The 24,660-nt window shown below is 39.1% G+C and overlaps 1 protein-coding gene across 1 annotated transcript in view; it reads left to right on the top strand.

The window, feature by feature from the left end:
- Positions 1 to 4,670: 4,670 nt before the first annotated feature.
- Positions 4,671 to 24,660, top strand: part of LOC101848914 (probable ATP-dependent RNA helicase DDX31) — a gene marked incomplete in the record, with an annotated part of 24,341 nt that continues 4,351 nt past the window's right edge. The window contains 14 exon segments of the mRNA XM_013087017.2: positions 4,671 to 4,909; positions 5,939 to 6,171; positions 7,292 to 7,367; positions 8,922 to 9,036; positions 10,061 to 10,170; positions 10,828 to 10,869; positions 12,180 to 12,244; positions 12,815 to 12,934; positions 15,486 to 15,595; positions 17,447 to 17,700; positions 18,045 to 18,317; positions 22,110 to 22,169; positions 23,200 to 23,390; positions 24,236 to 24,320. Coding sequence (XP_012942471.1) covers positions 4,820 to 4,909; positions 5,939 to 6,171; positions 7,292 to 7,367; positions 8,922 to 9,036; positions 10,061 to 10,170; positions 10,828 to 10,869; positions 12,180 to 12,244; positions 12,815 to 12,934; positions 15,486 to 15,595; positions 17,447 to 17,700; positions 18,045 to 18,317; positions 22,110 to 22,169; positions 23,200 to 23,390; positions 24,236 to 24,320 — 1,824 coding nt within the window.

Raw genomic sequence — 24,660 nt, 5'->3', positions numbered from 1 at the left:
ATAGTTCCTTGTCTGTAGCTCGAACAGGAAGATTGAAGCAAATTCATCACAGTATGGACCTCTACTTCTCTAACAGCTCTTTATGATTTCAAGAACACGTAACATTGCCATTGAGCATGAAATAAGTGTATGGAATATTTACTAGCTGCTTTTCAAAGTCCAACTGCACTCAGCAGGGATGAGGAATTTCAATATGTCTTTTTGCCGCGGTGTTGAGAAAGAGTTTTCTGACGTACATCTTCCAAAGTTTGCTTTCGAGCTGCTTTGATTTTTGGAAAGACTTTCATAATTCTGTGGACAGCTTTTTTGCATGCTGTGGGTGTCTGTTTGACATTTCTTTGAATATATTAAACCTACAGCTTTTTTTTTCTTCTCTGTGTCTTCACCATTTTCCCTTTTTAAAAATGGAACCTTTCTCTAGCCTTAGCATTGTCTGCCCTTTCCTTCTGCCCTGACCAGGATGCTGTTACCTCTCTTGTGTAGCTTTTCCATTTCTTTCTTTAGTACCATTAGCCCAGCAAAATTACGTGTTGCAACTTTGCTAGTGGTAGTGGTAGCCAATGTGAGGTTTTCTTTCTTGTTTTTCCTACATTTCTTGAGTTATTCGTCGGTCTTTGCCTTGTGATTTGCCACCTTCTTTCCCTAGACGAACGTCTTCAGCTCTTTACGATTGCACATCGATGTCACCCTTTGTTTCCTTTTATCGATCATGGGATTCCTTAGTCGGCTCAGTCTTAAACTTCATTGTAATAAACTTTGTGTATTTCTTTTTGGAATTTCGGTACATGAAAGCAATGCATTCAGAGATATCCAGCGCAGAGCACGCACATATGGTACTGTAAAGTTATAAAGAGAATGTGGGAGGGGGAGGAGTAAATGAAAAATTGTACCAATCAGTTTTGTAACTGAATTAAAAGAGATTTACTCGTGCTATACTTGGTCGAAAATAAGATGATGCTGCATTACTTTTTTGTATTATTTTATTAAAATAACTCGCAACAGAAAAAGTAGTCACAAATTCTGTAATAGAATGTATACGAATAAAGTGAATATAAAACGATGTTATTTGTTATTTATGTGGTCTAGCTAGTCTTATTATAGTCCAAGATGATAAAGCCTCTATGCCCTAAATACTATTGGGACAGCCTTTGTTACCAAAGCTTTGGTCAAAATGATTTAGTCCGTGTAACCATTAAGACCAATGTAAAAACGTATTTTTCCTCTTGTTAAAGCCAATATTAACTTTTGGTGAAAACTAATTACCAGTCGTACCAAGAACGGCCCGAAGCGAAGAGATGCAAGGAGAAATTGCGGCCAATGTACAATCGCTTTTATCGCTTGAAATGTACATGTGTGCACACGAGCATATTACTGACAGCATGCTGTACGCTTAGTAGATCTACACAATTTCAGTGATGATAACAAGAAGGAAAAAAAGGAAAGTTAGTGAAAAACTAATTGTCAAAACAAAACTGAAAAATAAAGCAAAGCACATAATGCATTTACTTTTATTCAAAGCAAGGCGTTATAGAATTGGCCTCTTTTCAATTAATTTGTAGACCATGATCTACCTATCCATCAATTCTCCATAAATTTTCCTTCTGAACACTTTTTCCATCTGTCTCTCATTCTTTCTTTCTCAATCGTCGAGATAGGCCTTAAGTTAATAGTCCTTCAGGTGAGTTTAACCAGAGAGGTTTAACCATGAACATTTCATGAAGACAGAAAGGGAATCACGACTCATCCAAATTGAATCAGCACATCTGCTTTGGTCGTCTGGTAAATTTCTCTTCAAGAGGTGAAATTCCCCAAACTAATGACGCATTTAAGTAATCGGGTTCGCCTACTCCTTTAAATTCTTTCTTTTCTCTTTAGAGTAACCACGTCGATCAGGAGAAACGGCGCCAATATTTTTCTGTTCATTTTCAACTGAAACAAAAACTGACATGGAAAATCCCATACAAAGTTACATCATTTGCATCGCCCTCTGCGCCTTGTTCCCTGTGTTTACGCCTCGTCTTGCACCATCAAGTCTACAGTGTGACATTACCCAGAATAGGACATATCAATATACTTTGCATTCCATTGACAGAATCTGTTTACGAAGTTAAATTACTGATGTTCGATCTTAGATATTTGAAACACCGAGCCAAGCAGCCTTATCCTTGTATTTGCAATGTTTCACACAACGATAACAACGATAACAAGTTGTCACCTTTAATTGCCCCAACTGCCAACCCCAAAGCTAGAAATATGTGGCATCAACACATGAAGTCCTTGAAATGAAATTCTTTAAGAAGCTACTCATTCTATAAAGATTATAACATGAAGACTAAGTCTAAATCGTTAAAAAATCAAGAAATCAAGCTCTTTGTCCAATTTCCGTTTCGATATAACAAACATTATGAAAACGAACAATTCTTGTTTTGGCAGGATCCAAACTCATCCTTTTTCTTGAGAGACTTTAAGATTTCATTAATGAATCACACATTTTGCAGTCATATAAAAAGGAAAACACATTTTAAAGCAATTCAAATCTTTATCATTACTTACATCTTAATCGTTACTCCGCTAAAATTGCGTGACGAAGTCATTCATATTCACTTTCTATAGACACCATTGTCTTGCCGGGGAATGGATGAAAGCCGAGTTGATTGGAAACCAGTGCACTTAACATAAAAACACAGCACTAAAATTTCGAGCTACTTCCGGCAGAAGTAAACACGCAGATCTTAATCGTTACAATGTGACAAAAATTCAATGACGCAACTATTTACCGCCAAAGTTTCGTAATCGGTGTAGTAATTTTGTTCTTGGTTGATGAAAAGACTAAAGTGATCACATTTCTAGTTCTACAATGAAAAATTACACTTTTTAAAAGATCGATTGAACAGGAGATAAGGTTACTATTTTTTACCATTTTTCGGACGAGCCGTGTAGCGTTTAAGACCTAATTTTATGTCCTTTGTATGAACAAATGGGCCGTATTAATTTTTAAGCATATATTTGTCGGTTACCCCGAACGTTCTACTTAAGATCAGTATTTACCCATAATTACGAAAATGAGATGCAGGTAGTTCTTAGAGAAACCTTCGAATGAAAACTGTCTCTAGTGAATGTTACGTTTTCATACCTAAAAAATGCTTATTTTTTAACAAAAAAGCCCCACGCTGTTTCAGCATATCATTTCATTGGATATTTTCTGCCTAGCCCAGGTTCGGCAACCTTTTCACCTCCGGCTTAGCTCATCTTAACTATGATTTGAAATAAAGAAAGATATGTATGGTCCCTGCAGTAAAGGATATGCGCAAGTTCAAGTTTTCAGGAGAATTCCCCATATACTTTTCCCAGCAGACCCTAGAACACTTAGATGCTTCCTCGGTTATCATAGGCCTAAACTGATATGGTGACCTTCAACACCCAAGGAGGGAGAGAATTTAGATCTTGCAAGGTGGTATTTAATATAGTTAATGAAAGAGTGTATGTCTTCTTATGCTCGACCTGACGTTGCGTCGCTCGAGGTCTTTGCCACTCCAAAATCAACCCGTCTCCCTTTACGCGACACGGGGCATCCAGCTGCACGCGACCGTCGCTAAAGATCGGTCAATGGAGCGACCGAAACCTCGTCGAGCACGAAAGACTGGGAGTGTGACAGCATCATTGGTCAAAATACCTAACCAATGCGTGGCGGTCGACATGCCGTGTGATTATTGTCACGCAAAAGGAAAGGCAGGTAAGCTCGCGACGCGCATAATACGGGGTGCCCACTACGACTGGATCGGGCCGATCGCCTGAAACTGAAAACAAACACGTTTTCTTCTGAGGCGATCGAGTCCGGCGATCGGCCCGATCGGCCGATCCCGTCCGTAGTGGGCACCCCGTATAAGGAGACTATAAATCTTGTCTTAGTTGTAATGAGCAACAAACGGAGCACTTAAAATAATTTGTGGTCTGTTGAGCCGATATCAACATCAAAATTTGGCTATTTTGATTTTCTTGCTTCTCTGACGGCTTTGCTTTATTAAATCTATGTTTCTCAAAATCCTTCCTGCCACATGCCAAGGCTTTACGCCACTATGACCGTGAGTAGCAAATAGATTTTGGGATTTTAGCTGGATTTTCTATAGATGACAGGAGATACAGTGTATAATATATTTAGCCTAAACAGCATTATTCATTAATATAATACCTGATGGCCCTCTATCATGTATTTCAACATAAAGTCATCTGGCCTGTGGGTTTCTACAATACTTCTGTTAGTGTAAATGAGTTAAGAATATTATATCAATGCGAAGTTATAGAACTATACTTGTATCCCTGTATCATAAAGTTTCAAATTCTAATAATTGCTTATAAAAATAACGAGTGTGTGTGTGTGTGTGTGTGTGTTGGCTGGAAGTTAGTGTCAGGGGTTACTGCGATGGCACTGTTCATCTAGCATATGAAATGATGAAAGTTGGATAAACTAACAAGAGTCTATCCTTTTCTTGGCAGAGGCTTGACGAGAACTATCACACTGAAAGTCTCTTTGTCTAACCCATGGTCTAACCTAATTCCGAATCATATAATAATTTTACCAAAGCTCTGAAACTGCGAATTATAAAAGCCACGACGATTAAATCAGAGTGCTGCCCCTTGTAGGAAGCACCAGAGTCTCTGGAAGCACGTTCTGTTGTTTACAGTTTACATATCACATATATCGCTTCTTTCGTTTGTGACGACGTGATAGACTGATGGACTGCCAGTTTCAGGATGTTTAGAATCTGAAAAAATAGAACTACTAGATATCTAGATCTAGTGGGTACCAAAAGTTTGTGAAATGGACGATTTTTCAGGTGAAATCTCACTGAACCTGGTCAGTGACGATGTCTCAAATTTCCCTTCAAGAAAAAAGATACATGGTGATCGGGTGAGGCCCAACTGCCAACTGAAATGAAATATACTTTAGTTAGATTAGATCTAGATCTAGATCTAGTCTAGATCTAGATATAAGATATCTAGATTTAGTACGAGATCTTCAATCAAGAATTAGAATCTAGATCTAGATCTAGATTTTAGATCTAGATTCTAGATATCTAGAATCTAGATCTAGAATCTAGAATTACTGTAACTGGTTTTGTTTTCCTTTTTACGGTTACGTGTGTTTCAAGGGTATAGAATCGGGTGAGATCCAGGACTAACTATTTTCTGGCTTGGCCTAGATCTAGATCTAGATCTAGACTCTAGATCTATTTGTTTACAAAATCTTATTGCGATTGACGATTTTGCAATTTCCAAATCAAATTTTTTGACACAATTACAAAATTCGTTCTCACCCCCCCACCCCCAAAAGTGGAACAAAGTAGCTATAAGTACTATAACTACAACAAGTGTTAGTCCAAGATCTAAGACCTTATTACATTGATTTTATGCATAGGCTATGACTAGAATCTAACATCTAGATTCTAGAGACTAGATGTAGTAGCCTATGATAGCCTCCTATGAGTACTCTACACGTAACACAGCTCTCACAATGGGCGGGGAATGAAATCGTAATTCCTTGTAGATTATGGGCACACTACTTCTGTTTGTCTAATAGTCAGTGCTTTTGTTTAGTAGAGTACTGATCTGGGAGGAATTCTGTAACGAGCGACCACTATGAAACAGAGTAGAATAGAGGGTTGGGGTTTGGGAAAGGGGAAATGTTTGTTGAGGTGGTTGCTCGTTACGGAAGTCCTTCCAATCTGGAAGATGGTGGGGGGGGGGGGGGGGGTATAATCATTCTTGACCTAATCTATAACAGAAGGTAACAGACCTGTTTGTTATGTGTATTCTGTAAAACCTGAAAGTGAATGAAATAAAAGTTAAATTTATTTTGTTGAAATCTAGGTCTATATTAGTAATGTTCAAAAAATTTCCCATGTGTCTTCTCACGTGCTATGTGTTTTTATTTTTTCAGGCATCTCGAGTAAAGCAGCGTAAAGAATCAAGACTTGATAGAGAAAAGAACCAAGGAGGTCATCTTTTGTCTTCTTCAGCCTCTGGCGATAACCGTGGAAACCTCAAGAGGAAACAGTTATCCAGCAATGATGATGGAAAGAATGATGGAATAGAGACATTCAAAAAGAGAAAAGGAGACAGTATCATATCCTCCCTTTTCAGAAAAAACCCAGAAATTCCAAACATCACTGGGTTTGTGCTGACTCTCTTTTTGACTGATAGAGTAAACATCACCTTCTTTTGAAATCTTTGGATGGGAAGCTCAAATTTTCTGTCTAGCACTTTCCCTACCACGAGCCGCATTTTGTGGCTCGCGGACCTTGCCTCGCTGGACCAAGAGCCGCAAAATACGGCTCGAGTGGCTTTCTATCAATCCAATAATGAAAAGACACAAATTTCTCGGATGATCCACGTTTTCAAAATGATAGAACAGACTTCCTGTTAGCAGATGCGTAAGAAAATATAGCACTGAGAGACGAATTTTAGTAATTTCAGCACTTTTTTTGTCCCCTTCAAAACGTAAACATGTGGGGAAAAAGCGCTACCCTGACTTCAGTATATGTCTCATATTTTCACTTCTTTATTAGGTACACATGACATAACATAACTTTCAGCATTTCATCGCATTACTTAAGGCTACCTACTTGGGAAGTTTGAATTATGCTGCTGTTGTACTTTTTAAGATATGACCTTTCAAAGCTGGAAAATTGTTGATTTCATATGACGCCTTCGATATTGCATAATCACTTTTAGAAACTCCAAAGTAATATAATTGGAATTCATCTTCAATATTGTATCACCATCTGATAGATTATTTTTTAACCTTCAGTTTGATGGGCCATAAGATATGGTTTGTGTGTGTTTAGTTGGATCTTTTGACATTATCCTTTGGCGGGGTAAAGGCGTAAAAATAGGTCAGGGAAAAGCCCTGGGCCAGTGGTGGATTTTGACCTGATAGGGAAAGAGCTAGGAGGTTTTGATGAGGGCAAGATCTAACTGTTAGCATTCAAAGCTGTAAAGTCATCTCTTTAGGGACAAATACCCATAAGGTATCAAGTTGCCTGTGAGGCAGGAAGCGATCACTTGAGCTAAGTACTGAGTACATGAATGGCTGCTGAGAAGCCATTTGGCTTCCAGCAATATGCAACAACTGTTTGTCTTAGCTTGGGTGTGTGTGTGTGCATATGTGTGTGCATATGTGGGTGTGTGTGTTTGTCTGAATGAGGATGTTTAAAAAACATGTACATGATGATGATGCTATGAATTTTCCTTTTGAGATCATTAGACTTTATGACATTTTGTCTGTTTTCAGCTCAGAGGTGGATGGACTCTCAGAAAAAGTTTTCACAGGGAAGACATTCAAGGATTTACCGATTCATCCATATCTGGTAGGTTCTGGGTGAAATTATAGTTTTATATGTGAGGCAGCGTGGTGAAATCAGACGCTCATAAAAAAAAAACAAAGTGAAGAAACTGGCATTTTTCCGCTGGTTCGTGAATTTTTATTGAATGTTTGATTTTTTGGCTCACTCAACATCTTTCATGCACATTAAAGGACACTTTTCTGTGTGGACTTCACTGGAAAACTTTGATCAAATGCACAAAAAATGTAAATTTTCAGTTTCCTTTGACTCTCAAGGAAAGGAAATAACTAATCTTTGGCGGTCATTTTTTCACTAATTTTATCTCTGAAATCAGGTGACCCCCACCTCCTTCGTTTGCAAATATCTTGACTTGTATTCAAGACAAATGGATATTTTTTTTTTCACCCAAAGCAAGACAAATGAACAAGTTTTAACCAATAACTCTACATGCCCAAAAAATGACGAGAGCCTGATTCTACCGCATCATGACACATATGATGTAAACTTTCTTCAAAGCGTTCATGTTCCTATGCTGTTGTGAGCGCCGTAAAACTTACCAAAATAAAAACAATAAAAGCAAATCCAGTATTGGGCTAAGGAAGTAAGGTTTTTTTCTGTTTGAAAAGAAAGGTTTGGATTCAAATCCTTTTTTGATGTGTTAGACCTGCTCTTTAACATCCTTTTGTGAAAGCTATAGCTTCTTCCCAATGCAAAAATAAAAAGTTACCTGGGACTTCTGTGTAACAGTTAAGCTCTTCATTATTGCAAAGAGAAGACAAGAGTTCCATTCTCTAAGTGGGGGGTAAGTTATCTAATATCTCCGTCCTCTCCGCGGGGATGTTGTGTCCTTCCCTCAGCCTTTGTCTGTCCTGAAGAACAGGGTAGGAGAAGCATGCCTCCTAAATAATAAAAATCCTGTCGATGGGAGTGTGAAAACTTACAATTATTTACTTAACCCTATCTGTACGTCGTGTTTTACTATCATATCCACACGACGTGAGGCACTCTGTGCCACCACTTTCCCGAGAAGAAATTTACTCGTTAATCCGATCCGTACGCTTTGCATAGCAGTCAATCAAAATGATTTTTTGAGAAATACTGAAAGTTTCAAAGAGATCTTTGCACTAGAAGTATTCTAAAATTTGAAGAATACAACCCTGGGGGTACAAAATGACCCCAGGGTGTACGGAAACGCCTAATAAATAAGACTCTAAACTCTGGCTGAATATTATCCCTTCGTGAAGTACGAAAATCATATGTTCATTTGTGCTCAGAAAAAGTTTGACTGCTACATCTGACATTTGATAGGTCACAGATTAGGTGAGCATGCATGGACGAAGAGTCATGAAAATTGATCAACATTTATATCATGGCCTTCATGGCCCTAATGAAGTCCCCACCTTTTTGCAATGGCCCAATATGATATTTTCTTTATTAATCATGTTTTCTTTGTGTATGATGTTTTTCCCTAGGAATTATATTTTCTTTAGTAAAGAATTATGTTTTCCTTATGATTGGTGTTTTCTATACGACTGAGATGTATGTTTTTATTTTGCCTTATGTTGCTTTTCTATTTAGGTGTCCAATCTAGAGGAGAAGCACGGTTTTCATGAGATGACAGAGATCCAGCGACGGGCCATTCCTGTTCTCCTGCGCAGAAAAGATGCTCTTATCAAGTCTCAGACCGGTTCTGGTAGGTGTTGTGAAGAATATGAGTTTTGTAGATACTTTTACTTCAAGGGAATTGATTTTTTAAATCAATTAGTTAATTGATTTTTTAAATCAATTAATTAATTGATTTTTTAAATCAATTAGTTTTATGGCCTCAAGATACCTCTTTTGCTCCAATATTTGGAGACTGGTATCTCTGTATACATAGCTGATATACTCTTTGCTGTCAAATGTCGAAGATGTGAGTTTTTGATTCCCAGTTCAGGATTTTTTTTTTGTTTTGGTTTATCTCTGTCTGTCTGCAGGAATGTTTAATCCCTATCAGCACAGGTTGGCCACGATGGGCAGGTTCTGGGTAGCCTGCTTCCTCACTTGGGGGTGGGGGAGGGGGGGAAGAAGGGCCAATATTAAATAATTACAGTAGCAATTACTGGAGGCTTCAGTGGCTAAGTGGTTGTCGGTGAGTTCAGGCCCACAATAAATAATGTCAAGATTATGTGTTTGACACAGCGTGTAGATTGGTGGTCACTGGGTGTGCCTTTGAACAAAATACGATAACCTAAAGCAACCGGAAATTTTGAGTGATGATATATTGGTTTCCTGCAGTGGTATGGTGTTAACATGTTGTGCATTATACTTTGTTTGATGGATGAATGGATGTATTGTACTTGGAATTGTAAACCGTTGTATCCCTACTTGGCTTAAAAAAATATTTCCATTAAAAAAATGTTCTTTTTCCCCCCACATGCTTGCCTGAAGGAGACTCCAATCACATATAAATTATTTACAATTTGTAGTAGAAACATACTTTCACTTTCAGTTTTCATCATATGATACTTTTGTAAGTTTTAGTCCATGTGAAGAGTTATGTCAACAGGGTACTTACAATACTCAATACTTCTTCTTTTTCATGTAGCAAAACTGAAACAGGCATTAGCAATTTTTGTTTGACGCTCATTTCTCTACTCGGATGCTCTCAAGAAATTTTATATATTTTATAGAGAGATGAATGCTCTTCAGTATATTTTTTTTCATATTTTCCACAGGCAAAACACTTTCTTACGCTGTTCCAATAATCCAGTCTTTGCAGTCGAGAAAAATCAGAGTTCAGCGGAATGATGGGCCATATGCTGTGGTGATAGTGCCTACAAGAGAGGTAATCTTAACCTCAGTTTTATTAACTAAGTCTTTCATCAGTGAGAATGATCTCTTTGATGTTTCCTTCCATCTTACGTTATGGTGTGATGAATCTTTTGTTTTTGTGTCTTTTACTCTTTTACATCTGTTGTAATCACATGGTTTTTTTGGTGGGTTTTTTTGTATATAAAAAAGTCTATTCCTTTATTGCTTCAGATGTGGGATTAGAGACGTTTTCAAAAGTTGTTATCATAACTCTGTTAGGTTCTTTTGATCTGTGTCTAAAAGGATGATCTATGTTGCCTTTTTAGGTTCATGGAAATATGCTGTTTATGTACACCTGTTAATCCTTGGGACCCATGTCTTTCTCTCATTGTAGTAGGTTGGTTGGAGAGCGCCACTTATAGGCTGTATACTTTCCTTCTCTCCCCTTGTTGTTTCTTTCTGTCTGCCTGTGTAGGTGTTTGGAGGGTACCACTAGTAGGTCCTACTGCTGTCCTTTCTCTCTGGTGTGTCTGCCTTTCTGCCTGCCTGTCTGTCTGTCTGTCTGTCTGAATTACTTTTCCCCTCTGTTTAGTGACCATTAATGTGTGAATGAGCTACGATTTACTAAAACAAAAGAAAAAAATAAACAATCAGCTTTACATTTTTCAAAAAAATTGTCTTTTATTTTCAGCTGGCACTTCAAAGCTATGATATATTTCTCAAGTTGCTGAGGGTGAGTGGATGAAATCAGTACAATAAATCATTTTCATCATTCATCATTGTTGTATGTTTAAATAATGAGGTATTCAGGAAAAGCAAAACACAGTTCTATTTTGTGAAGGACGTAATATTAATACAAAGTGTTTTATTGGGTTAAATCCATTACTGTTTCAAAAAGAGGAATGAGACAAGTTCCAGTCAATACGCCTCATCAAACTCTGCATCATATTTGATTTTCATTATTTGTAAATATTGACGAACTGTATTGTTCAGTGACGGTGACAAAATATATTGAAAAGAAGTCTGTGTGAGATTGTCACGGAAAAAAACCCAAACAAATTAGGACGAGACAAATGTAGTTCTTTGACACTTGAATCAAACTATAGGCCTTCCACATCTTACTTTCATGAGAAATATAAGCAAAAGAGGCAGAGATAGACCAAGAATAAATGAATTAGAGGGCTTGAACAGATATTTGATGGGATAAGATCAGGATATCACAAGTTTTTAAAAATTTGAATGGTGAACCGTCACTGCAACTTTGTTTTAAATTATACTTGAAGAAGAATCAATTTTGTCTATTTTATGGGGAAGCTACACCCAAAATAACCAAACATTGATCAGCTTAGATTACATCTTTTTTTTTTTATGTACACATTATCCCATTTTAGATTACTCTCAAGCTGTTTTATCCACTTCCAAACTCTGATGTGACAGTAGTGACTATGGTGTCTAATGTGACAGCAGTGACTATGGTGTCTAATGTGACAGCAGTGACTATGGTGTCTAATGTGACAGCAGTGACTATGGTGTCTAATGTGACAGTAGTGACTATGGTGTCTAATGTGACAGCAGTGACTATGGTGTCTAATATGACAGCAGTGACTATGGTGTCTAATGTGACAGCAGTGACTATGGTGTCTAATGTGACAGCAGTGACTATGGTGTCTAATGTGACAGCAGTGACTATGGTGTCTAATGTGACAGTAGTGACTATGGTGTCTAATGTGACAGCAGTGGCTATGGTGTCTAATGTGACAGTAGTGACTATGGTGTTTTAAGAATTGCGCTTGGCTTGTTTATGGTAACGCACTAATGTACAGTTGAGTCCGTTCAAACGGAAATCTGCAGCCTTTTGGATTCTCATTTGTTTAGCTGCATTTTTTTGTTTAGAGAGGCTGTTCAAATAGGAGAAAAAAAATCAGGGACTTTATTATTATTTTTAATGATTTACTGCTGATTTCAGATTGACTGTGTTTGGTTTAAGCTGACGTTTCTGAATTTACCTCATTCTATAATAAGTGCTTTCTTTGTTTCTCACAGACTTTCATATGGATTGTGCCTGGCTGTTTGATGGGGGGAGAGAAGAGAAAGGCAGAAAAATCGAGGTCTGTAAAGTTTTGATTAACATTGTTCTAGTTTGTAGTTTTTATATTTGATTTTACGTATGATTATCTTTTGGTCACTGTTCGAGGTTTTGCTTTTTAATTTTAATTTTATGTATGATTTTGTTTTTCATTTTTTTAGTTTTTAATTTTCATGTTGATTTTCTTTTGATTTTTCTGTCTACTGGTCGGAATGATCAATAGAGTTTGCCTGGTCTTTAAATATATTTTACTAAAAAATAGAAGAAAGAAAATGTCAAAACATACTTGTATGTTATTATGTAAATTAATAATGATAGGACTTCTTTGTATGAATTTAAGGATTGGACCTGTGTAAAAAATTAAAATCCTGTTAACAAATTAATAATTGTAAGCGAATTCACGTTTAACAAAAATCTTTAACTTTGACCTTTTCTTCAGGCCATTGAGAGTGCAATCTGATGCTTGAACTTTGACCTTTTCTTCAGGGCGTTGAGAGAGCAATCTGATGCTGGAACTGTGACCTTCATTTAGAGTGCAATCTGATGCTTGAACTTTGACAATCTGATGCTTGAACTTTGATCTTTTCTTCAGGCTGCGTAAAGGAGTGAACATTCTGGTGTCCACCCCAGGCCGTCTCCTTGACCACATCAACGCCACCAGTGTCCTGTCGCTGAGACGTGTCCAGTGGCTGGTCATTGATGAGGCTGACAGGTGAGGGGAAAAACGATGGTCATTGTAGGTGTTTATGGCCCCTATTGACACAATTTAACCCTTCCACCCCCAGCCATTTTTGTGCACTCCCTAACCCCAGTCCCAGCCATTACAGCAGTATTTCAGAACAAGAGGCATGCATTCTAAAAAGTGATGTAGTATCTTTGTAATGAGGTTTAGATAATAACATATAACAATGTTTAAAGGTAAATGAACAGATATTCTGAAAAATAAAGTTTAATTAGGTTTGCTAATTTCTAGGGTTGGAGTCTGCTTGATTAATCGAAGGCTTGCGAGCGGCGGACGGCTCGTGCCAGAGGCTTGCGAGCGGGCTTGAGTCTTGCCCTCTACCGGAGTTACTACTCGTGGACGGTGGACGGGCTTACTGATTTGTGTCGTGACGTCACAAACTCTTGTTTACTGAGCGCGCGATACTTCTGCCGGCGTGCCGCACGCTGACAAGCCCTAAAAAACCCTCACACTTCCAGCAATGGTGCTGTTTGGGGAGGGGAGGGGGTGGTATGGCTGGGAAAGCGAGAGGTGTTCGCCACCCTTCGCTTTCCGTAGAACCCGCCCCTCCCCTTACGCCTCCTGGTGTGACAGGGTTTTATTTGTCTTGGTTTTTTGTTTGTTTTTTGGTTCAGTTTTTTGTGGATTAAAAAAAATTTTTTTTTGGTGGGGGGGAAGGATTATGTTTTGCTTTATTGATTTTCTGGGCGTAATTCGACATCATAATTAATATTTGTATGATAGAACATGCACAATACATACATAATATCAGTAACAGTGCAGCAAGAAGTTTTTTTAAAAGTTATAGGCCTACAATGTAATTAACAATGTGATATAATTTACCTTAACAATGGTCTTCTGATAGGGAAGCAGACAAATCAAAAGTTGTTTACATTGTTCAGAAACCAAATCACGATTGTCATCCCCTCCCCAATGCTTTCTCTTCAACTTCAACTTGTTCTAAGTGTCGGGGTGGGAGTGGAAGTGTAGTTTAGGCGAGTGATTAAATTACAAGCCACGGGATGCTAACCATACTGATTTTTTTTGTCAGTTAAAAATTGTTTGTAACTGTTCACACCTTTATTCTGCGTCCAAAATAGTTTAGCATACCACGACCCCAGTGCTTTCTTGTCGTATCTCCATTTTCAGTACCAGTGAAAACCGCTCATAACAAAATGTGAGCCTACGAAGATGTCACATTTTCACTGTTAAAGCACCGAGGTCGCGAACGGTCTGCACTAGTCTATTACAGCCCTCTTCGCCTTGCACCAAAACCAGCGCAGCCTCTCGCTTCCTCCACGTCCAGAGTTCAAAGTTCACACCGCGAGCGGGGTGGATTACCGGTAGATCTTGCGGCTCGGTGCAGACTGACGAGTGGTGTTGTTTTGCCAGGGCGGTAGTTGGACTCAAAGCAGATTTATTGACACGAGAACAAGCCCTTAGCACAAAGCAATACGAGACGCAAAGCAGGTCTTGGGACCAAGTTCTTTGCTCTGCTGCGATTTGAGTCTTGCCTGCCATCCGCTGCTCGTATGCCTTCGATTAATCGAACAGACTAGTTTGTGGCGCAGTGACGCTGTGCGCGGGGTCTCTCTCTCTCCCCCTCTCTCTCTTTCTGACGTTAGTGGTTTCGCGGATTGCAAGCAGGGAGGGGAAGGAAGAGGGGGTCAGACACGAGTGGCTTCGCGGATTGCAAGTTGGTGTGGGTACTTGAAGCTGAGGCTAGACTCAACGTATCATGCTGGTGATTTGATTTGATGATTTGACCTAGTGATTTGAGGCTTGTGAGGCTACCGGGGTACAGCCCTACTAATTAAAAAAAAAAAGTGCACAAATTCAGTACCCCCTGAAACCGAGAATATACCATATTGGGACAAGCGCTTCTGAAAATATACGTGCATGGGGCTGGAAGGGTAAAGACGGGGGGGGGATGTATCCACCCTGCCTGTCAGAGCCAACCTGGGTTCAGAGAGGTAAAACATCCCAACTGACAGATGGAGGCACCCGATAAAAAAACTGTAACATCTTCCCCTCTCTGTTCTCGTGCTCATGTGTTCAGCATGTCGCGACCTCAGTGCTTTCTTGTCATACCTCCATAATTTTTTTTTAAACGGTGAAAATGTGACACCTTCTTAAGCTCATTCTTTGTTATGAGCTTTCTTATCGCATCTCCATTTTTTTAAACAGTGAAAAAGTGACATCTTCTTAAGCTCACTCTTTGTTATGAACTGTTTTCACTGTTATTAAAAATGGAGATACGGCAAGAAAGCACTGGGGTCGCGATGTGATGGTGGCGAAGAGCCTACTACTACAGCACCGACTTTTGTGTTGCCTTCTTCAATGTTTTTAATTATGTATATTTATTTTTATTTGATTATAAATTTGTATTGTTTATGAGTTTGTTTTTGTTTTTGTTTTATTATTTTGTTGTGTGTTCATTATAAATTTGCGCTGTATATATATAATTTTGTATAGTTGCTGATTCTGTATTGCTGATTACTGTGTTTTATTTATTATGATTGTGAACGTTGTATTTCCTCAGGTTGTTGGAGCTGGGCTACGAGAGGGACATTGCTCAGATTCTCAACGCGCTGAAAGCTCAGTGTCCTGACCCCCCACAGACTGTTCTGCTTTCCGCTACTCTGTCAGAAGGTGACCAAAAAAACAACTCCATTTAATTTAGGTCATAGGTTATTGGGGTCATGGGTTTTTGAAGTTATAAGTTATTAAGGTCATAGGTTATAGAGGTAAAAGGTTAAAGCCGTTAAAGTTTAATCAGGTCGTAAGTTATTCCGATCTTTGGTTATTGAGGTTGAAAGTTAATCAGGTCATAGGTAATTGAGGTCATAGGTTATTCAGGTCATAAGCTATTGAGGTCGTAGGTTATTCAGGTCATAAGCTATTGAGGTCACAGGTTATTCAGGTTGTATGTTATTGAGGTCACAGATTATTGGATAGCCACTGTCTTGACGAAGGCCTCTCATGAGCTTAGTGGTAAAGACACCTGGAACCGTGTTTGCATGTGAACTCATTGTGACTGTGCAACAAATTTTTTTTCTCCATGATTTACATGCCGAAGTGCATACCTGTCCTAAATATAGAAATTTCATGGTTTGGATAGGCCTTGCATGCAGCTGGATAGTTGGACATCCTGGCTCTCTCTCTCAATGGAGCGCTGTCAAAGAGGATTGGTCGACTGTTTTGTGATTTTCCATTGGTTTGATTCATGTGTGTCAGTTGTTGACGGGTGCTCTGGTGTGGTTTGCTTCTTTTTTCCTATCAAACATCTATCGGATTGTCTTTAGCCCCCTCCTTCTTTTTTGGGTTTGTTACTCTCTTGTAACACTTCTAATCTTCGGCGCTTATATGACCTTATTGTGTTGCAAGTGCCGTAAAACTCTTACTAAAACTAAGATCAAGCATGCTGCAAAGTTCAAAATGGGGGGTAATACTTTATGTTGACCCTTGGTTTTAAGGCGGAGACCACCGTACCTTTTGTGTAACCATGACTTTTTACGTTCATTCGTGACAGAGCTTGTCATGTTTTTGTCAAGCAATTTTTTTACGTCCATGACATAGATGAAAGAGATATACGTTGTTGATTCTGCCTGTATCTATTAAACCCTGTGTCGCTTCACCTTGACTTTTATAACTGATTCTGTTGTTTTTATTGATTTATTTTTGTGGTGACATTTTTATAGCTTCACAGTTTTTGTGTGGTGTTGTACATGTTTTCTCTGTGTATGTGGGATGTAGCCGTCGACCTTTAGTTCGGGGGATATGGGGAAACTTGATGTTCACATGTGGGGAAGGCATGTATACATGTGTTCTTTGTGTGGATGGGAACCCACAAACACTAATTTGATAAGTCAATCGATTTTTGCTGTGGCTTGTATTGATTAACATTGAATCTTTTTTGTTTGTTGCTTGTTTTTTTTTTTTCAATATTAGGCTGATACAGATATGCAGTAACTTTATAACTTTTTTTTAGCAAAATATCTGTGGTAAATGAGTACATACTTTGTTCCTGTGTATTTTTTGTTCACCATCATATTTTCAGGTGCAAATTGCCACTCAATTGTAAGTAAAGCTAAGAAAAGCATGGTGAAAATCAGGCCTCTTATATAGTTACTGTCTTGCTTCATAAAATAGAGTCTGCCTATCTACCTTACTTCCAACCCCCCCCCCCCCTCCATTGCCGTTATTGTGTTGATGGGCTTCTTCGTTCCAGATGCTGTCTTACTGTCAAAGAAATAAACAAACAAACAGACAAACAAACAAACAAACAAACATCCAGTAGGTGGTTGATGGGTGCTCTGGTGTGGTTTGCTCCTTCTTTCCTATGAAACATCTATCGTCCTGATCTCTCCTCCTTCTTTTTTGTGTTTGTTTCTCTCTTGTAACACATCTATTCTTCGGCACTTATATGACCTTATTGTGTTGCAAGTGCCGTAAAGCTCTTATGAAAACAAACATCCAACATAACTGCCTGTTTCTCGCCAGGTGTCGAGAGGTTGTCCAGTATTTCTCTCAATGAGCCCGAGCGCGTCAGTGTGACCGATGCCCAGGCATCACGACAGTCCTTCCCCGCATCTGATGACACGACGTCATCATCAAGGGCTATAAATAGCGATGCGTCAGAGGAAGGAGGGGCCGAGGCGTTTGCCGTACCGTCGCGGCTGAGCCAGCATTTTGTGGTGACGCCTTGTAAGCTGAGGCTGGTAACGCTGGCCTCGCTTATACTGTGGAAGTGTCAGGTGAGTCGGGGGGGGGGGGGGGAGAGCGTATCACTTTATTTGAATTACTGTTTTACTTTCCCCAATTCACCAAGGCCAGCTGCAAAATGATCTGAATTGTGTAAATTACAATCATTGCCATGTTTCTATTACTGTTTTTCTTTCTTCCAGTTCACCAAGGCCTGCAGCAAAATGATCTAAATTGTGTTGATTGAGGTGTAAAACACTTAGAATTACCATGTTTCAGTTACCTTTTTACTCCCTTCAGTTCACCAAGGCCAGCAGCAAAATTATCTAAATTGTGTTGATTGGGGTGTAAAACACTTAGAATTACCATGTTTCAATTACCTTTTTACTTTCTTCAGTTCACCAAGCCCGGCAGCAAAATGGTTGTGTTCCTGTCCACACAAGACTCCGTGGAGTTCCACTCTCGGCTGTTTTCCTCCGTCCTCGCCTCGTCTCCGAAAGACACGGTGGGCAAACTGCAAGCCATGGCGATGGGAGAGGTGGAGGACGTGGGCGACAGTGATGATGATGATGATGATGATGACAGTGAGGTGGATGGTGATGAAAAGAAAAAGAAGAGCAGCAAGGGAAAGTTGAAGATTTTCCAGCTTCATGGAGAGATGTCCCAGAAGGTGAGGAGGAAAAATTTTGTTGTTGTTTTGTGGTTAAAAGAAAAAAGTCCTCCATTTGGAACTTTCTTGACTTACTACAGGCATCTGGGGTCTCCACCGCCCTTGGGGTCACATTTGTATTGCTGTGCAATGACGTTGTTGCCCAGGACAGGTAATACAGGTAATTGTATTGCTGTGACATTATGCAAGAAAGATGCTTTTTAAGTTGTTTTAAGAACGGGGGGGGGGGGGGGGGGTCAAGTTAACTTTTCGTGTTTTATGGTACTTTGGTTGCTTTAAAAAACCCAAAAAACCTCAATTCCTTAATGACTATTTGAAGAGGGGATGGATAATCACTGCATGTTCTCGTCCTTGATGAGAAACGAAATTAATCGTCACTGCCCTAACACTAGGGCCTATGTTGTTTTTTGTTATTTTGAGAAACCCCCCCCAAAAACTGTACTTACCTTTATTGATTTAAATTTTGTTGATGGTGGTGTAAAACACCTCCAATTAGCATACTAGTGCTTACTTCAGTCAAAGATCATGTATAACATGACAGTTCACTTCTCTCTTTGAGCCAATTAAAAAAGTGTCCTCAAAATTTGGTGGCGCCCTTTTCGAAAAAGCGCAAACTTTGCGAACAGAGTTATCCTACTTCTGTGAAAAACAATAAAAGTGAAACTAACAAACTGTGCTATTCCTATTCTTCTTCTGGAGAAACAAAAGAGAGCTTGAAAACAAAGACTGCAGCGCCATCTGAAGCAATGCGCGGACTTCCGCAGACATTTTTTTGGATGAGTAAACATTCTTGTTCTGTAGACTACGATCTTTGCTTTACTTTAGTCAAGCATCTAACTTGAGTAAGATTGAAAATGTTGAACTAGTTTGAAAAGTTTGTACACGAAACAAAAACCAGATGTACTGAAGGTATGAAAAAGTGACGTATACTATTTTTCCCATGGCAATAACTGTAAACGTAGAAATAAATGACTGGGATAATTGTGGTAAGATCGTGACACAATATTGTATTTTAGAAGTTGTGAATGAGAAGTGATACTGTTTGATGAATAAGTAAAAGATTGTTGATTTAAATCCTGGCTCTGACCATTTTCATTATTATTAATATATTATGAAACACTGGGTCCCGTTTTTTTTTCTCTTCAGTCTTTGACTATTTTGCTCTTTCCCTGCACTGTATGACTGTTATTGTGTTGATGTGATTCTCTTTACTCAGAACTCAGAGTAACTGTTGTCGGTATGATGTCGATCTATAAAGGGAAGGGCCCAGTCTGGGTGTTCTTGAAAGTGGGTTGTTTTATACATTTTCAAGGCTGTCTCACATTTAGCTCGGTCCTATCAGATGTAGGTGTTAAATTTGGAGCTCCTGCTTTTTAACCCTATCCGTACGCCTGGGGTCCGTTTGTTCCCTAGGGGTTGTATTCTTTACATTTTCTAATACTGCTAGTGCAAAGATCTCTTTGAAACTTTCAGTATTTCTCAAAAAATCATTTTGACTGCTATACAAAGCGTACGGATAGGCAGAGCTGGTTGTAACGGAGTACAAGTACCCCGGTACTTGTACTTACGTTACAATGTTCGATACTTTTACTGTACTCCGGTACATTTTGAGAACCAGTACTTTTACTGTACTCCGATACTTTTTATAAAAGTACTTTTGAGTATTTTTCAAGTACATTTTGAGTACTTTTGAAGCTTAATGAAAGAATAAGTGCCGGCATTTCTGATCATAATTTACGGAACAAACACTCGGGCGGGCACCGCCGATCAACCAAGAGTTAAAAGTTGAGATTAAAGAACTGCCCGTCGCGTCAAAGATCAGCCACTCTCGTGAATGTGATCACATGCGTTGTAAAACTCATGAAACGGTACAATGATCCCCAGACGGGATCACACCGAGGTGTGAACTGACCGATGGGCGTTTCTTTTCCCCAAACATCACGCTCGCATCTGAGCTCGCCACCTGAACTTTCATCACTCGCTGGGTGGGTAGGGCCTACAAGTTCGCTTCAGGCAGGATCACATCGAACTGTGAACTCTTCCCTGACCATTGAAGTTGAAGGCAGTTTTTCTCTTTTCCCGAATTTGCGAGACAGCCTGAATTTTAATTGGTGTGGTCACAGCGTAATGGTACGTAACGACAAAGGCGGTGGGACTCAATCAGAGATGGATGGCTACAATTTTTGGACAGGTAAAGGGGAGGGGCAACTGGATAAACGTAGATAAAGATCTCGAGACGATATGCTAATGAGTGTACAGTATAATATTATGGCATGCCTGTGTACGGTATAATATTATGGCATGCCTCATGCCACCATGCTACTGTGATTGGTCATCAAGGTTGACCACTCTTTGCTTGCCATATGTCATAAACCTACCCAGGGATCACGTCAGTTCATGGGTCTCTGTAGATTCTTCCTTGGCTTCGTCGGCTAAGATCCCGTATTTCCCTTGCTCCCGAGCACTGGGATCTTAGGCGGAGACTACTGTAGTAGAGAATTTTTGGTTATACTACACTTACTAGACTCTAGGAAATTACATGTAGGCCTATTTTGGTTTGCCGTGGGCGCCGTGGACTACACAGTGTGACCAAACTCTGTCTTACCACTATTATAATCAATTGAAACTGAAACTGAGTTCTCAATGTATATCAATCTAACAAAGTTTTAGGCTACCTAAATTTCTTTTTTCCTTTTTTGTGGTTTGTGCTTAAGGCTACCTTGATTCCTTGAGGATTTGTTAATGAAGTATTCAATGCACTTTTTTTTTGCTGGCCATTTTCATCAATTTTATATTTCCTTGGAGCAACTTTGTCTCTACATTTTTCAATTTGGATACTTTTCCTTTTTTCCGACCTCTAGGACTGACTTACATTTGATCATATTGTCTTGCTCAAACAAATTCTATTCACAATATCACTTACTCACTAGTTGCGTCTGTTTGTTTGCTGTTTTTTTTTTCAATTTCAGGAACCATTTCCACCTACGTTCAGTGCGTATATTCAAATGCTTTGTATGCTGTTTACATTATTAGTAATAAATGGCCGAATTTGTCAAATATACTAGATATGTTATTCAATATGATGTTTTGCATTAGCACTGAAGTGTTTTAGCGTATTAGCAGAAAGTACTCAAAATGTATTCATAAGTACTTTTTAAAAAAGTACATTTTACAGGAAAGTACTTTTACTGTACTTAAGTACATATTTTAGATTGTACTTAAATTTGTACCTAAGTACCTTTTTAAAAGTACTTTAACAGCTCTGCGGATAGGATTAACAAGTAAATTTCCTTTTTGGAAAGTGGGGCCACAGGTGTTCCCCACGCCGTATGGATACGATTGTAAAACACGACGTACGGATAGGGTTAAACAGTGTAATAGTGTTGATAGTGATAAGTGAGCAGTGAATTCAGACTCAAGTAACGTCAAGCATGTGTCTGTGACACGGAGTTTAGATGGGTGGTCACTGGGGTGAGTCCTTGAGCAAGACGCGACAACCCTAGCTCAAAATACAGGGCGCTGCACAGTGGCGACCAGCAATGGCATGGTTGTTTTGTACTGGTGTAATATTGTGTATTTATAATGTATGTATTTGTTCATGTATTTATGTATATATGTATTCATAATTATTTATGTATGTATCATGTATGTATGTTTGCCATTGTAAACCAAATTTCCCTTCTGGGATCAATAAAAGTGTAATTTATTATTATTATTATTATTATTATTATTATTTATTAGGGGCATTGGACTCATACACTTACGTTAGAAACTGTTTTTCTGTTGTTTCAGGACCGTAGTCGCACGTTCTCCGAGTTCTCTCAGACCACAACAGGGGTTCTGCTGTGTACAGTAAGTTGGTGCCCCCCCCCCCCCCAACTGTTACCTGTCACCTCGTTACCTCAGAATTACAAAGTTCTATGTGATATTTTTGACCGTTTTGAGTGACTACGACCATGAGGTCAGAAACCAAATTATGTTCTACCTGCTCTATCAAAATCATGATATTATTCAGTCGTTGTCAAGATATTCAAGGAAATTTATTTTAAAAAAGCTTGACATGTTGCGAAAACTAACATTTTTTGCGCCAAATTTCTCAAAACTAAGTATTGAGCAAATAGAACTTATCCTCAGTCTCTGCCTTTATGTATTATTTCATGAAGTTGTAGACCGATGTTGGATTTTACATTTTCAATGTACAGCATTTACTACCCTTGTGGTGACTGATTACCAATGACTGTGGTTTAGCTGTTAAGATCTTTGACATTGCATGCAGAAGACGCGTTTGATTCCTGAATGGGGAGCTTTTTTAAAATCTAATATCTCTGTGTGTGTGCTGTGATGTTGTGTCTCTCACCGCTTGAGTTGGCCATGTCACGCAAGGTCGAAGCAGCCTGAACGACTGAATGATCTAAATTGTGTTGACAGGGACGTAAAAATATGTACAAATTTTTGGTTGACTGGTTACTTCATGATTTGGTAAAAGTAAAGGTTAGACCCTTGAGTTGGCCATGTCACGCAAGGTCGAAGAAGCTTGAACGACTAAATGATCTAAATTGTGTTGACAGGGACGTAATAATATCTACAAATTTTTGGTTGACTGGTTACTTCATGATTTGGTAAAAGTAAAGGTTAGACCCCCCCCAACCCAATGGGATTGCAGGTATGTCTTACAGGCTATAGGGAGGTTTCTATCGAGTACCTTTTTCTGTTAACTGAAATTTTTCTACCATCTTCTTAGAAACCATATTTTTTATTGCACTTCTCCTGTCCTTTGTGATTGTTCAGAAGTTCCAGCCATATCATATGGAAGGGCTGACCACACAAAAAGCCAAGAAAAAAAATGTCTCCACATTTCTTTTGACCTCTGTGTTGACCTCAGGATGTGGCAGCCCGCGGCCTTGACCTTCCACACGTGGACTGGATCGTGCAGTACACGTCCCCTGGTTCGACCGTGGACTACGTCCATCGCGTGGGCCGAACGGCCCGGGCTGGCACTCAGGGCCACTCACTCTTGTTCCTCATGCCCTCGGAGGCCGGCTACATACAAGAGCTGAACCGACACAAGATCAGGTATATTGTCGTCCCGCGTTGTGTTTTGCGTGTTTTGATTTTAAGACAATTTCTCATTTTTTTGTTGGTGGTTGGCAGGTGCTTTGGTGTGGTTTGCACCTTCTTTCCTATCAAACATCTATCGTCCTTATCTCCCCTCTCTTCTATTTCGTGTTTGTTACTCTCTTCTAACACCTCTAATCTTTGGCACTTATGTGACCTTATGGTGTTGCAAGTGCCATAAAACTCTAATTAAAACCAATTTTTTAACCTTCTCATTTGGTCCTTTTTAAGCACAAGGGGGCTGTCGCAAAATATGCTGCTTTGAGAAAATCAAAGGTAAAATTTTTGCCCCTTATTCAGTTTTATTTAAAGACAAAGAGAGTTTTCTCTAAAACCAAACAAATATAAACACCAGCGAAACCAAATTCTCCTAAAGGTAGGGCAATGCTCACTTTTGGTGTAGGTCAAGATTTCTGGAAACCACCGAAATCTGACTTAGCCTGCTTGTCCTTAAAAGCGACCATTTGTAATGATGATATAAGTCAAGATATTGGCGATTGAAGGAGGTTGAGTCGCCTAATTTCAGAGGTAAGATCAGCAAGAAAATGGCTGCCGAAGTTGAGTTATTTCCTCAGCTTGAGAGTCCGTGGAAACTGAAAATTAACATCTTTTATTCCTTTAATCAACGTTTTTCAGTAAAATCCACACAGAAATGTGTTTTTTAAAGGGCATGAAAGGTGTTGAGCCAAAAAACCAAAGTTCGATAAAAATTCCCAAACCTGCTGAAAAATGCCAATTTCTAGACTTTCATTACTTTGACGAGCGCTTGATTTCACCACGCTGCCTCACAATTGTTCTCACAGTCTGTCCCAGCTGCAGCCAGGCACCATCACACAACATCTCCTGAGTCACTTGGAGGAACTGCCCAGCCCGGATGCAGACACAAAAGTGAGCCACAATTTCTGGTAGAATCAATCACTCAGTTATTGCTTTCTGCTTGTCTACTTTTTTTTTTTTGAGTAAAGAGAAAAAGATTTGCACAATAACGGTCTTTCTGTGCTGGGAAAAACACCCCAAACAAACAATAAAACAGGCTGATAGAAACAACTGATGGAAAGAACAGCCATAGGACCTACTGATGGCAACCTCCAGCCAACCGCCCTAGCACAAACATAGTCTCTATCATATTCATAGATTTAAGGGGAAACTATTCAACAAAGAAGATTGAGGAAAAGACGAAGGAGAAAAAGAAAAAAATAGAAGAGGAGGAGGAGGAGGAGGAGGAGGA

The sequence above is a fragment of the Aplysia californica genome, unplaced genomic scaffold, assembly GCF_000002075.1.
Source record: "Aplysia californica isolate F4 #8 unplaced genomic scaffold, AplCal3.0 scaffold00533, whole genome shotgun sequence".
Taxonomy (NCBI): Eukaryota; Metazoa; Mollusca; class Gastropoda; order Aplysiida; family Aplysiidae; genus Aplysia; species Aplysia californica.
The sequence above is the reverse complement of the archived record's forward strand: the minus strand, read 5'-3'. Positions and strand labels throughout refer to the sequence as shown.